The sequence below is a fragment of the Sciurus vulgaris genome (assembly GCF_902686455.1).
Source record: "Sciurus vulgaris genome assembly, chromosome: 9".
NCBI classification, from domain to species: Eukaryota; Metazoa; Chordata; class Mammalia; order Rodentia; family Sciuridae; genus Sciurus; species Sciurus vulgaris.
In genome coordinates, this window is record NC_136469.1 from 130,532,663 (window position 1) to 130,548,472 (window position 15,810).

General features: G+C 39.5%; 1 protein-coding gene across 6 annotated transcripts in view; it reads left to right on the forward strand.

Annotated features, from left to right (window-relative positions):
- KCNIP4 (potassium voltage-gated channel interacting protein 4) overlaps positions 1–15,810 on the forward strand; it is a 1,142,821-nt gene that overhangs the window by 910,942 nt on the left and 216,069 nt on the right. Inside the window, exon 1 of one of the 6 annotated variants that reach the window (XM_079154782.1) lies at positions 9,375–9,644. The exons of the other annotated variants lie outside the window; for them this stretch is intronic. Coding sequence (XP_079010908.1) covers positions 9,533–9,644 — 112 coding nt within the window. The 5' untranslated portion in view covers positions 9,375–9,532. Of the gene's footprint in view, positions 1–9,374; positions 9,645–15,810 lie in introns of those variants that run through there. 6 annotated transcript variants of the gene reach the window in all.

Genomic DNA, 15,810 nt, shown 5'->3' on the forward strand with positions numbered 1-15,810 from the left:
CTATAGTTTTGTGACCACTATGAGCAGTCTTTCTGAAAGCCATAACCTATGACTTTCTTATGTTCAGAGGATTGTACACTTTAACTAGAACTGAAAACCTCTATAGCTGAAGAGCTTCCTGCATTTCTGGTTTTATCCATCCTAGTATATCTGAGCCAGTTAGTTAAGAGTTTACATGACAGTGTCCTTTCTCCGAGTAAAAGGAACCTTCTCCTCTGTTCTCTTTTGTGATCCTCCCAGAAATTCCACAAAGGAGGAACATTCTCCCAGTTATGTATACCTCACAATCCCAGTAACTCAGGATGCCTGCCTGGGCTTGTACTCTCCCAATTGGATAGTCCTTACCTTCTAAATTTTAATATTTTGAAATGTATGTTCCTCAGACTCTTTTTTTTGTGTGTGTGTGTGTGTGTGAAAATTGGAAGTTTAGAGATAGGAATACTAATTAAAGCTATTCTTTCCTTTCCAAAGACAAGATCCTTTTTCTGTACTTGAAAATGCACACACACACACACACACACACACACACACGCCTGCATGCTTATCTCGGTTGTCCAGTGAAGTAGAGTCTATCTTTGTATGTTTCAGTTTAGGTTAGCTTTTCTTATTAGGAGAATTCTTAAGTGGAAATCTACCTGTATGATAGGCAGACTGTGACCTCTCAAAGATGTATATCCTTGTGCCTGGGATCTGTTGATATTTTAGGCTATAAAAGGTAATTAAGTTTGCAGATAGAATGACATCACTCGTCAGCTGATATTAAAATAAGACAAGCATCCTTGATTGTCCAGGTCGACCCAATGTAATCACAAAGAGAGAGGAAGAGAAAGCAGAAGAATCAGTGTCAGAGTGATGTGATGTTAAGAACACAACTGGCCATTGCTGGCCCCGACCACAAAACAAGCATGTGGGCAGCATCTAGAAGCTGGGAAATAGATTTGTTCCTTGAGCCTACAAAGGAATTCAGCACTGCCCACACCTTAATTTTAACCCAGAGACCCCCCTTCAGATTTCTGACTTTCAGAACTATAAGAAAATGAATTTTGGTGTTTTATGCCACCAAGTTTATGGTAGTTTTTTATAGCAGCATTAGGAAACTAATACTAGATTGCTCATGACAACAACACACTTGCAATAATAGCAAATAAGCAATCTCAGGCAGATAACCCAGAACAGCGACCGGCTGTGAGTCCTAGGAAAAACTCATCCCCCAAGGGATTCCCTTTCCAGTTTTCCAGGCCTTTGTATTTGGATCCCAAGATGGGGGAAACACAGTTCTTCATTTATTTTTAAATAAGGGTTAATCCCTTACCAAAAGATTCACTGGGATGTGGCCCCAGCTTCACCTGCTGCTGGTTTGTAAGGTATACTGAAAGCTATTCATAGATACTTTTGAATCTAGGGAGCATTAGCAACATTAGCATTCTTTTTTTAAAAAAATATCTTTTAGATGCTGATAGTTCTTTATTTGATTCATTTATTTATATGTGGTGCTGAGAATAAAATCCAGTGCCTCACACCTGCTGGGCAAGTGCTCTACCACTGAGCCACAACTCCAGCATCAACATTAGCATTCTTGAGCAGTAATATGGACACATGCAACTTTAGTCCTGGCCTTCAAAGCCAATTCACCTGTCTTTTCTTTCTTGGAGATTTATTATTTAAGATTTCATTTGAAGAAATTTCTTTCTTCTAGTGCACATACCCCCTTCTTGCCTCTGACCTATTATGTTGACATCTAAACTTCCTATGTTTGGGGAAAAGCAATGGAGGAGTGGACCAAATATATATCTGTGCCTCTTGGCTGTCAGCCTGAGCCACTGACCTCAGCACTTACATTTAGAGCGTGAACACTTACCATGAGCCACACACTGCATCCTGTGAGGACCCCTCAATATTCGCTCTGTGCTTTTCTCAACACTGATGGAGAATAAGCACAGCTCTCAGCTTAGTGTGAAGGGGACTTCTCTACACACTGGGCTTCAGTGATTCTGACTTGGCAGAGAAGGGAAGATCCTCATGATAATTGTGTGTGTGTGTGTGTGTGTGTGTGTGTGTGTGCTTAGCATAAATGCAAGAAAGAAGGAGAAAGAGAGCACATGGATAAAGATATGGGATATTCTGAGAGAAGAATCTTGAGAACTATACAAAATTTTCTCTCCATTTTATTCCTACACCTCTTTTTAAAACAAAATATGATCAAGAAAATCACTCATTATCTCTGGAGATTTGAAACACATTTAAGTCTAAGCCCACTGAGTCTTTTTGCCCCATTTGCTGTGGTGCAGCAAATGAGATAATGCAGTTCTAAGAAACCCCAAGGTCAGTCTCTGGGAAGTTTGTGCCTAAGAAATGAGCCAGCATAGCAATGAAGTAATGAATTCATGGCAGCAGGGCCCATGCCAAATGAATGGGAAGGTGCCACAGGACTTAGGACCAGACTTGGAGGGTAAGGCAGGGCCAAGCCACGTAGTGGAACACCCATGTCATTCACCATGCTTTTAAAACCACCTGTTCCAATCCCAAGGCCATCTGAAACTGCAACTAAGAAGTCCAGCTGTTGAGATCCTCTGTATAGACATCAGGGGCCCAGACACTAGCAGAATAGGGGTGTGTGACTAATTCAAGGATAAATAATTTTTTGCCTCTAACTTTTTCTATAGTCTTCTTTATTCCCCTTTCAAATCAACCTGTATGATCTGTGTGAGCTCCATATGCACAAAACCCTCCCTGTTCATTTTTAGGTTCTTGAATCTCTCACAGTATCTGGGTAGAGGATTACCGGTTTCTTCTCTTTCATTTCTCTCTTCTCCTCTTTTTTCCTTTCTTCAGCTTTTTCCTTTCTCCCTCTATTCCAAGCCCCTTCTCTTATCTCATTTCTTTTTCCATTTTTTCCTAACTTGCTTACAAGACAGAATGTGATACTAATCACTTACCCTTCAGAATGAAATGTAGGTCACATCCTGCTTTTTTAAAGATCATTTACTTTTAAACTTTATTTTTCTTTGTGGAATGAGTCCACAATTTTAAAAATGAATAAAGACAAAGATGGTGATCCTGACTCACACCTACCCACACAAGTAAGAACATGGATCTTGAGTGAGGAAACTCCAGGTCAGGCGCCAGGTCCTTGATGTCTGGTATGGAGTATTGGGCAAGTTACCTAAGCTTTCGAATCTCAGCATGTTGGTCTATACAGTGGGGTGTATAATAGTCTATCCCATTGGGATGTTGTGACAATTAGGTGTGACAGTTGAGGTGAAGCACATAGTACACTGTATGTCAGATGGCGGGTACTCAATATTTTTGTAATAATAATTATAATATAATAAAGAAAAGGAAAATTCTTATTATCCTGGGTAATTCATGCGCTAGTCTCCCAGTAACATGATACTTTATAGAGAAACCATAAGAAAAGGGGTCTGATAAGAGAACTAGAGCTTGCATGCTTGGATTGGATTGGTTGCTTCGGAAACACATTCAGATAGGCCAGCAAGTTCGGGTAAAGGGAAATGAAAGAAGAACAAAGCACAGGGAGGGGAAGGAGGGGAGAAAGAAAAAGTATCGTAAGTCACGAGGAAAGTTTGTCTTCTAATGAAAATGTTCTAACTGTACATCCCAGTACCCTGCTAATCCATGTCTGTGAAGGGTGTATACTGTGCATGCTTTGATCATAAGATACCTGAGAACGATTTTACGACACATTAGTGCAAGATTGCTAGAAGTTTTGGAGGATGGCAGGTCCTTTCCCCCTCTGTTCTTTATTTTGAAAATGTAATCAACTTTATGTATTCAACAAGGCATGCAAACTGGAAGGCTCTGATGCTTAATTGTTTAATGGACATTCAAACCCTTATTTTAAAGAAATCCTTTCAAGATACATTTAGTAACCTTGCAGATAGAGCAGCAGTTGAGTGAAATAGCTTGAGTCCTATTTGGTCATCCAGTTCATCTAGAGAACATGTGAGGATCTTTCTAGTGTAACTGAGGGAAGCCATGATGGAGGGGCATGATGCACTTTGGGTGGAGGAGTCACTGGGGTAGAAGACAGGACCCTAAGAGGGTGAATAGCTTCTAGCATTTTGGTGAGGAATTCTTAAAATGAGAAGAGACACAATGGGTTCTACACTGACCTTTCCCATCACTTGCTCTATCAGGTCCTGAGGATCAGAAGTCTCTTCCACACTGTCCAGCCTCACCAGTGTGGTGGACGCTGCTTTTGTGTACCCATCCTTTCTTGGGAAAGTAACCACTTCTCTTGACTCACTTGCAATGGTTCAGATTTAGGGTCTAGTTTCAATGGAAACTTCCAGATGATGATAACTGTACTGATGACTTATTTCTCTTGGCGTGTATTGCCCAAGAGAATACAAGAATACATTTTTTTTTTTTTTTTTTTTTTCACTTCTCAATGCACCATTCTGCTTTCAGCTACACTAAACCAGTCAGGAATTGTAAAGCACAAGAGGATTTAATTTTTGTCCACTTCCCAAGTCTTTTGACCTTGAACAAGCCATTCCTGCCTAACTTTTAAGCCTCTTTAAAGTTTTACAGATGATTTATTTGCTTTCTAACTAACTTCTCTAAAGGGTTATACAAATAAAGATGTAGGTGAGGAGAAACGTTCTCCCTTATACTCTTAGATTCAGTAGCTGAGCCCTGCAAATTAAACTGATGAAAGACACATTAGCAGGAAAAAAACCAAGAAGTAATTTACATATGTCATGTGCATACATATGAGAGAACTTACTGATGAGTAATTCAGTGGGTAAGAATTTCGGGTTATATACCACTTTGACAAAGGGTGATAAATGGTAGAGAAATGACAAGGCAAAGGGGAAAAGGGCTGCACTTCTAGGGGTGAATAGCTGAGACAGAAATATATGGAGGAAACAGATGTAAAACAAGTGTTATTTGTTGTGCAGACCCAACTTATTGCTGAGTTCACTCCAGTGAGTATGGTTGTTTTCCTCCTCCAGATACAGGAAAGCAGAGGGAGAATACCTTTTGGAGAGAAATTTATACATTTATTCCCTCTCATTAGACAGAAAAGGGAAGGAAGAAACTTTCTACTTCTCAGTTACCTTTCGTTTAAAATAATTCTTATGCCAAAGTGGTTTATTTTGGAGTAGCAATTGCTGATCTCCTTCGTAGCTTACATTTAACTATGACTTAACTAGTTCCTCTGTTCGTCACAATTCTGTTTGTATTTCTGAGGAGACAGTTGGTAGGTAGTAAACATATCTAACATTTCTCTTAATCTTGCTACATTAATTTTTGTATTTATATAGTGTTGACAGGGTAAGTAGCATTTCTTAAACAGGGAATATCACCTGGTGAAGTTACAACAAAAGAGAGAGGTGATTAATTTCAGGTTTCAGTAAGTCATCCCATTTGAGAATATTTAAGAGATCACAATGGATCCATGTAAGAAAACCGAGGGTTCACTTACTGACTCTCTGAGACTGGTCAACTGACTTGGCATGCCTCCTTGGAGAAAGATTTTGCTTTCCTGTGAGCTTCTGTCAATAATTTCCTGTGGTCCCTTACCACATCCCCAGTTAAAGAACCAATCACCATGATGCAGAGAGGCCTGAGAGTGAAGTGGTGAGGATGAAGTGTGTAGGATCTGGTACCCAGGACACCATGTCTAATCCCAGTTCTGTCAAACTGGGCAAAATTACTTAATCTTCTAAAGCTTGAATTTTATCCTTGAAACATGAGCAATAACATCAGTCCAAGGGAAACAGGAAAGGATAAGATTTTATAATTTATCTGATACTTGTAACCACTCCATACATGCTGTAGGATATTTCTTTTGGAATGAATTAAGTATAAATCCTGGATTTGTCCCTTGTTGAATGTGATGTTCCAAAATGATTTAATCTTAGTGCTCCTTGGTTTTTGTTCTTCTGTGAAATAGTGATAATAATACCTGATTTATTAGTTGTAGAAGGATTAAACTAATTTACACATTTAGAGTATTTAGCATGGTGCCTGGTTTAAAGTCAATGGGTAGGACATATCAATGTCTTCTTTTAATATTCCTTTCCTTTGGTATGAAAGACAGATTTCTGCAAGTCACATTCTATTGTGTAAAATAGAGGTAAGCACAAAGATGAAGGGAAATGCCAGGATGTATTTTAATATAACAAACTGTGTTGGTGTTAGCAACACCAATAAAACAATGGAGTTTATGTTTGGAATAATGTTGTCTACTTTTTAAAATAATGAACAACCATCTCTTCCTTCCCAGGAAATTCCCACAAAAAACACATTTTCCCAGCATTGCTTCTTGCATAAAGCATGCAACACTTTGGATAGTGTTATTACTTTATGAAATCCTGGTGTGGTGGTGCTGTGACACCGGCCCTGGAGTTCTTGGAAGGTACAAGATCCTCAAAGGAGCAAACAGAAAAGCCTCAGAAAACCAACTCAGAAAGGCAGCTCATGTGGATAGGGAAAGGCTGGACCTCCAAAAGGCTCAGCTGGTAGATCCTGCACTGATCCTGTTATGGTCCTAGAGGGACATCCTTCCTGGAACCAATAAAATCATATTTATGCATCTTTATGTGAATTTCAAAGATAGTAGGGATTTCATTCCTGAAAAATGAGGCATGAGGCCCTTTCAAAATATTTTGCTTGATTTTTAATCAAGAGAATATTGGAGAACTTTTTGCTGAAATCTGTTGAGGGATATAAAGAAAAAAGTAAGAACTCGGGAGTGAGACAGAGCACTTTGAGTTCTGGGTTTTCTGACTATGACCTTGCTCAACTCAATTAACCTCTCTGTATTCTAATTGTTTTCAACTTTGATGTTGTATTATGTAGGATAAAACCCTGTTACATTCGATTTGACCTCATTCATTTCTGTATTTTTTTTTAACTTTGACTACTTCTAGCTAAATGTAAGCATTTCAGAGAATGATACTTAAAACACTTCTTTTCCCATCAATTACTGAGATCAGCTTCTCCACCACTGGCTTCCTGACATAGCTGAAACACAGTGGACGGATGGTGGCTGGACAAAGACATACCATCAATACATCATCCAAAAAGAAAAGCACCATTATAAGGCCCAGTGTGATGGCCCAAGTGTATTCCTGGAACCCAGAGGAGAAAAATAACCATGTAGCTAGGGTGGTCAGCAAGCCTTCATGGAAAAGACACTGGAACTAGATGTTGTAGTTGGGGTGACAGGACCAGGGAAGAGCAGAGTTCCCCCATTCAAGGCAATGCTGTAAACCCTCTAAAGAGCTGAAACTTCAGGACATGGACTCAGGTCTCCAGTCTATGGGTCTGAGAACAGGGCAGTACCATACCCATTTTAAACTCAGAAAACCCAGTCTCAGATGAACCAGTATCCCCAAGGTCACACAGCAAGCAAGGCCTAGAACCAGGACTTCACCCAGGCCCACTTACAGCAGGCTTTGGTATGACAGACACCTAGTGATGATGGAAGTTGGTGACCTCTGCTCTCAGGTCCCCTGGAACACTGCCCTCACTTCCTAAGTGGAGATAACATGCCTTCTCTGTGCCCACTCTGTCTTGTGGAGACAGCTGTTCCATAAACTGCTGCATATATTGACACATTCTACTTCCTGCCCGTCTCCTGTGTTGAACGGTAAGCCCCTGAAGAATAGAGCTGGGCATTATTCACCATTCATAGCTCATAGTAACAGCTCAATAAATGTTAGTAATAGCTGAATAGATGAGTGCACAGTGCCCACAGCTTGGCAAGGAAGTCAACTCCTAAATGCTTCATTTTCCTCTCTATAAAATAAAGGTGATTGTAATACCTACCACACAGAGTTGTGGGGATGAGTTAAGTATTGGTAAATCTGTGTTACAGAGCACAGAGTAAATGCTCTGTAACTATTAACTGTTAATATGGGTACATTTAATTTCCACAATTCCTTCTAAGGGAGTGCTTTAAATGAAGTATCATAATATTGACTTCATAGAACAGAAACTATTTCAGTGAGGTTAAATGCCTTACAGACAAACACATAGCAAAGAAGAAGCAGAATCTAAATATGTCCCCAAGGTTCTGAGATATGATTTGTAAGCCTTTATGTTGCAGGTGCATATAAGGTCTCAGTTAATTCTCTTTTCCCTATAGTCAGGTTGGACTTTAGGAGAGTGGAGAAAAGCAACAGGGTGATTAAGGCAGTGTGGTCTTAGCATAGCCCAAGTCCCTGGTGTTGCCCACAAAGCTGTTTCACTGTTTGGAGTGTTTTGGAATAGTCCACTTGTAGGATCCTTGGAGTCAGTAATACCCACACTTCCCTGTTGATATGAATCACCAGAGTGTCTCATTTGACAAAACACACTCACGGATCCTCTGAATCAGACTCTCCACAAGAGAGAGTTTTTAACAAACATTCAGGATGATTTTTATCATCAGGGAAGTTTGTGAAACTTTGTTTTGAGAGCGATTGAAAATGGACTTTAAACGATGACAGTAGCATCCTTTCTGCAGAAGGGGCAGTTACTGAGCAGTGCTTTTAACAGGTCTGCTTGCCCAACCTTTGCTTATGTTGGTAAACATAAGGACTTAGTCTCTGTATAATACCCTTTATGGATTTGCAGGGACCACCGTGGTGTTGGAATCAGGCAGGGAGTTTGTATGTTCCTGCCTGACAAAGCCACCGAATCATTTTTTCTTCCTGTACATTTCTCTCCACCACCACCACTGAGAGAGATAGAAAGAGAGAGAGAAAGAGAGAGAGAGAGAGAGAGAGAGAGAGAGAAAGAGAGAGAGAGAGAGAGAGAGAGAGAGAGAGAGAGAGGGGAAGGAAGGAAGGAAGGAAGGAAGGAAGGAAGGAAGGAAGGAAGGAAGGAAGGAAGGAAGGAAGGAAAAGAAAGAAAGAGAGAGAAAAAGAGAGAGAAAAGGAAAGAAAAGAAAAAGGTTGTTTTAAAAAGCTGCCCATGGGCTTGCAGGAGAGCTTTCTGAAAGGAGCTATAAGCACCAGTCTGGAGAAGTGATTTTTTCCTAGCATCCAGAGAGCTGGCTGAGCTGTCTCCCAGAGGAGGCTCTGGGAGGAGAGAGCAGCTGCTATGGCAAAAAGGGGACATTCACACACTTCCCAGGCAGCAAAGTAGCGCGCAGCAGCCCTGCCCAGCCTCGCGTGGTCGACAACACCGGGAGCGCACCCTGCTCTCCAGGGCAAGTTTCCTGGGAGTGTCCCTTCTCCACGGACACTACAAAGTCTCCAGTGCTCCAACAGATGTTTCCCTCGAAGCTCTGAAGTCAAGTACAGCCGACTGCAGCGCAGAGTGCAGAGGCAGGCGCGCTGTGGTTGGGGGGCCTCAGCCAAGCAAATGCCAGGATCAGCATGAGAAGGTGGACTTTGGCCCAGGTCTGTCCTCACCCCGGGGGGCCGCCGGCTTTGCCCTGTGCATCTGCGTGGAGCTGCTCACTTTCCCCCTTGCAAGTCTTTGTTCTAAGCCAGACATTGCTCGGATTCTCTAATTAACTCCCTCCACTCCAAAGGGGTCCGGAGGCTGGGATGCTCTGCCAGCTTAGAGGATGTTGACTCTCGAGTGGGAGTCGGAAGGACTGCAAACAGTGGGTATTGTTGTGATTATATGTGCATCTCTGAAGCTGCTTCATTTGCTGGGACTGATTGATTTTTCGGAAGGTAAAGTGGTCGCTCCCAGTCTGTGCTTTGGTCAGGTCCAGTTTCGAAATGGACACATGCTGCACAAGTTGAGAAGGCTTAATACCCAAGTAAAAGTTTTTTAAATATGTGTGTTTGAAATAGAGCAACCTAGCAACTGGACAGTTCATTACTGTTTGCTCAGATATTTGCACTGGGAGGGAAGGAATTTTGTACCATTATCTATCTGTATGAAACCCATCTGAGTTTGGGGTGTTTTTGTGGGTTAAATATTTTCCAAGGTGGGAAGGTAGGGCTCTGGGATGGGCTGGAAATGCAGGCTGGGTTTTGGTTGTCAAGTTTGTGTTGGCTGCCACGCCTTGATGTCGTGAGCGATTCCACCCTCTGCCAGAAGCTCTGGATTTTGTGTCCCTCACTGGTTAGGAGGTGCAGGGGTGGAGCTGGGTTGTTGATTATGATATAGAATGGGGAAGCTTTTGGTATAAGGTTGAGTCAATGGATGTTCAGTAAAAATATGCTTTGAGCACTTTAATTTGTGAAAGTGTCTCATTTACACTCCCAGGAGAGCTACGCTGATCATCTATCTTCTGTGTGAAAACCAATACACACAGGACAGCCCTGTTGCTACCAATAAATATTTTGTCCACATAATATAAATTTTATTTTCAGTATCCAGAATTGATTTTATCATTCAAAGTTTGGAAAGTTTTTTTTTTTTTAAAGTTGATTAACTTTGCTTTAACAATTTGAATATGTATAGCACATAGATATATAAATTTTCATAAAATAATGCTCTAACCTAAATAACATACTTTGAACCATTTTAACTTAAATCACTTACTGTTATTTCTATATTCAAGCTTTTCTTTCTTCCCAAGTTCAAGGATGGGGTTCCAGAGATGCTTACTAATATTCTTTCCAGAAAAGGATATGATCTTATGTTGCTGAGTTATGAGTATTCACTTGTCACATGGTATGTAATGTGGGGAGGTGAAAACACTTCAAGTTTCCCATCTTCTCGTGATCTTTCTAAGGTGCTAAGACACATAGCTAAATAACATCATCAGGTGCACAGGTTGTTTCTGATAATATGTTGTTAATGGTAATGTATCCTTTCTTCATAAAGTTCTTTTTTTCTACAAAATAGATTCATTAGGTGCCAACTATTTAGATCAATATAAGGACATAAGAAGTTTCCATGTAATTTTCATATATTTTTAAAGTATCCTCAATCTAAGACAAGTTTTGCTTAGATGCAATGAAAATAATATTGCAATACAATGAAGAAAAACCCAAGAAATTATATTTTTCAATCTTATGCCACATAGCAATATTACTTAACCCCTTGAAGGAAAAGGAACATGGAAACTTCTCAGAATTCTACAATCTTTCGTTCTCTTGAGAGTTCTGCCTCAGTGTGCTAATGTTGATGTCCTAATGAAATACAAACAGGATACTTTTTATTTCTATGATGGGAATAACTTGCTTCTGTAACATTTTGTCATTCAATTATTAGTTTTTGTTCTCTGGACTTGGTTGGGGCATAGAACCCAAATTTAGTGCACTATGCTGAAGGAGGCTTGATCTTAGAGTTGGTTCTAGAGAAGAACCCCTGTGATATGTTGGAGGAAGTCAACCTTCATATGGGTACGAACTCTGCACAGTTCTTGCCAATGTGGACTGCAGGCCTTTTAAAGTCAAAAGTCTCAAGTTTAAGGCCCCTGTCAAAGACTATTTTTCTTCTTTACTTTCTATGTTATGTCATTTAAAGTGGAAGGTTTTCAGTTCAAAACTTCAAATTGAGTTCAAGCAATATGATAAATAGAATTTTCAAACTGACTCCTCCCAACTAGCATCAAAGAATGTTAAGCAGGTCTGGAATAGCTTTCTTTAGATGGGGATCTGAGCCCTATCCATATTCACATCTCAATCCATTTTTCCATATACTTATAAATACAGATATGCTTACATGTTTATAGATATTATGTGAAATGTGCAGTAATCTGGGAAAACTTTGGGTTCAATATACAATGTAATATCTGATCATGCTTAAACACAGTTGCAGATTCCCTCCAAGTGTAAGGTAGGACCCATGTTTACTTGACAAATCAGTCATTTCTTGTTCTGAAATACATGTTAGAAAATACTGGTCTATTCCAACTCTCTTATTTTATGTAGGCAATGAATGCAACCCAGAATGTTTCGCTGATTTATCTAAAAACACAACTAATCGTGAATAGGCAGGACCCAAACCAAAGACCACAGACTCCTACTCAGTGCTATTCTTATTCTAATACACTTTTCTTTTACCCCTCTTCCCTAACATTGAGAAAGAGAATAAATGAAAATGTACATGGACATTTCCTGAATTCTTTAATCTTATCCTGAACTGGTCACTAAAAACTACTTGTCTTTCCATTTTTTGAGGAAAATACATTCATGTAAAATAAGATCACACAATATCTGCTTAATTTCCACAAGTTTTGACCCCATCCCTAGCATGGAACCCAAGCATGGGAAGTAAATGAGTGAATCTGGACCACTGACCTTAGAGATTAGAGGCCAATTAGAACAAAGACAAGCCAAGTGGTCTTGTGATAACTTGTTTCTCTAAGGTCTAAAGTGGATTTGAGTCATACATCACTCATATCAGTAAGTCCAAGTAGAGTGCAAACATGGGATTCACTGAGAATATGAGAAATGTGGCCTAGACACCCTGTTTTCTTAGCCTCTGACAGTGTCTAAACAGGAACAGAACCTAGACTTTTTAATAAGCAGGGAAGCATAGGATTACCAATAAGAAAAGAAAAAAAGGCAGAATGCAAGCAAGTCACAAAAAACTTACATCTTCATTCCTTTTGGATGCAGATAATAAAAAGGGACAAGGGTCATCCTTGTCAGATTACCAAACATTTCCTTGAACTTGCATTACCCAGCAAATACATCCCATAAAAAGCTGGGGAATTAGCTATACTTTCTGGTGAAGAAATAATGATGTTGAGGCCCTGAGCAGAACTTTGAGCTTCTTTTAGGCAACAGTGAGCTTAGAGACTGTCATTGGTAGACAATGGCACTTCAATGGTGCCATTGTGGAGTATTTATTCCAGTGTGACTATACATCAATTAATGTAGAAAATACTTCTGAGTCTACTTGAGTAGAGGGTCTATGTTAGTGTTGAGATAAAGCAGTTTACCTTAGTATTAACAGATCTAATGCTGCAGAGCTTCAGCTATGTACACAAAAGTGTTAAGAGAAACAATTCTCCCATTGAAATTACTTTCCAATTTTGGTCAAACCCTATTAAAAAAAAAAAAATCTCTGCCAATTGAAATACAAGAATTAGAAAGCAAAAGTAATTTGTAAAGAGGATTAGAATGGCTAATGAGATTTGGATATAATGATTTGAGGTTTTACACACATCTACTCACTAATAAGAGGAATGAGGAAGAATACTCTCAAGGTTCATTCCATCATTTCATGGTTGAGCATGTGATACATGTTATATTGAATTCTAAACATGTACAGTGTATTCTGTTGGGTATTGACTGAGATGGTGAGATGGTGCATGATGAACATGGAAGGAAGAGTTCCTCAGTAAGTCTCCATTCCAGTAAGGGACTAATGACCAAACACATCAGAAGGAACCAAATACCAGGCACAGCATAAGCAATGGCCTATAGAGACTAGGTAGAGTGGTACATTCTGAAAAGAGGATTGGGGAAGGCTTCATGGGGAAAGAAAAGTCATATAGTACCTAGAAATTGGGGAAGAATTTTTCAAGTTGGAGAATGAGGGAAGAGGATTCCAAGCTGAGCAAAGAGCTTGAGCTATGTCCCCAAACCCTGAAGGTGGGTGGTTTGCATAGGTAAGAGAGGTGAACCAGGTATGGCTTGTAGTACATGAGTCTCAGATTTTTAAATGGGAGATGTGACTGGAGAGGTCACTTTGGTTTCAACACTGGAATAATACAATTATTCCCTAATTGAAGATGAGCCATTGATTCCAAGTCTTTAACTCTGGGAAAACAAATGGGAATTTCAGGTAGGTCAACAAAGGAGTAGGTAAAGATGAGATGAGAGGGTGGAAGCAGTAGTACTAGCTATGCTTCATAGCAATTCAGAAGAAAGAAAAGAAAGACAAAAATCCATAGAATTTCCTTGGCAATAAAATGCTTAGAGTGAATTGTCAATTTCCAGTTTATCCAGAAATTCTTGTTTAATATGATATCTGTGGCCTGCAGCTGTTCTAAACAGCATAATTGTATTTTATTTCAGGGCAATGTTGTTTGGCTTTAAATATCTTTCTTATGAGAAAAGAAAGAAATGTGGAGCACACAGAGTTTGTAGTTCTACATATAGTAACTCCATTTGTGAGAGAGATTTAAAAATTCTGATGTATTTATCTGACATCTTGCAAGGTTTTCAGTTATTTTGAACCCTTTATTTTGGAAAATGTTCCCCATTAAACAAAATATGGAGAAGAGTAAAATGATCTGCCATATATACCTCAGCTTTAGTAGTTACCAGTATTCTCTTATATGTTCTTCAGCAAGGGCTAGCATTAATAAATATTTCTTGATTGTCTACAATATAGACAGTCAGAGTCCTTAAGAAACTCTTAATTGTATAAAGAGAAAGGGATGCAAACAAACAAAATATAATGTATCATGTTAAGTATATAAATACAGGAAACTCCAAGAAGAAAGTAAAGTTGTTTAGACTAAGTGGAAGTGATAGAAATGATCAGAGATGACTTCATGGTGGAGGTGATCTCTAAGCTGGGTTTTTATTGATGAAGAGAAGTTTATGAAATTACTATGCAAGAAAGGTGCTTATGCAAGTACTATATAAGGCACTGGGTGAGGTAACACCATGTCCAAGCACAGGGATGTGGTACACCATATGGGGTTCCTGAAACAACAACAAAAAGTGTGAGAGGAGTTGACACAGTTTTATTCCTTCTTGATTGTAATTATCTTTGCTTTTTTTCACAGTGCTTGATATGTAGAAGATACTAAAAGCTAATTATAGGATGAATGTCATTTGCTTTCATACAGTAACAGTGGAATCACAGACCTCCAGGACTACTGTCAAGTGTCCATGGTAGCCTAAAAACTGTTGGTCAGTTGATTAATATTTTTATGACTTATTTTTCTGATAGTGAGATTTCACATGAACATCCCGCTACAAGGTGAAAATACCCACATACTGAATGCGTATGGGGCCATTGTTCATTAGAACCCCAGGGCCCTGGGAAATAATTTCAATTGAAACAACCAGCTGTAAGCCTCAGAAGCCTAGCTTAGGTGAACTTTGGTGTGGTTGGGAAAGTAGCCCACTTGATTCTGTAACTGGAAGAAAATTTTAGATTTGTAGCTGAAATTTAGTCAATGTGTACAAGCACCTACTCTGTGGTGGGGAATAGAAATAATCAGGGTCCTTTCCTGTCCTTAAGAAGTTTTCAAATTGGTTAAAGGCCAAACAGTTCATAAATAACTAATCTAAGGTGCAAAGGCAGCTGTGTAGGGAGAGCAAAGGCCCTTAGGAAACTGAAAGAGGAGAGCCTTCCCCGCCAGGAGGAAGATTTCTAGGAAGACCAATGAAAATGGTGACCTTTCAGATCTCAAGAGTTGGGAAATCAAAGACTGGCAGGTAGAGCCTAGAAGCTAAAAATTGACATTTAAACTATGTTCTAAAAGGAATGACATTTTTCTAAAAACATATTTTTGTAATCAGGTCGGCACTAAGAAGTTCACTAATTCATTTAAAATACCAAATATCTGCCCTGGACCTGGCAAAGTGCTTGGTACCAATTTGGCTTGGAACGCTTATTTTTCACTTTGCTTACTTGGGGAACATTTTCCACTTTCCCCATCTGGGAGAGGAGAGCTGCCATCTTAACTGAGGGAGAGGGGACACAGGAAGGAAGGAGCTCCTACTTCTACTAATACCCTCCTAGCAGAAGTCATCAGGAAAAGGCACCTGTGGTTGAATAATCCGGATTTATTACTCATGTGACTATCTTACTCTTATCTACAAGCAGTGAAGATGAGACAGAAGCTAAAGCTGTACTTAATCAAGAAGAAAGTTACTTGCACTAACTAGGATAAAGGGATGTCCATTCTTGTGAATTAAATTTCGTGTTTTTAACCTCTGTTCAGACATGCTACAGGGAGGGATTGTTTTT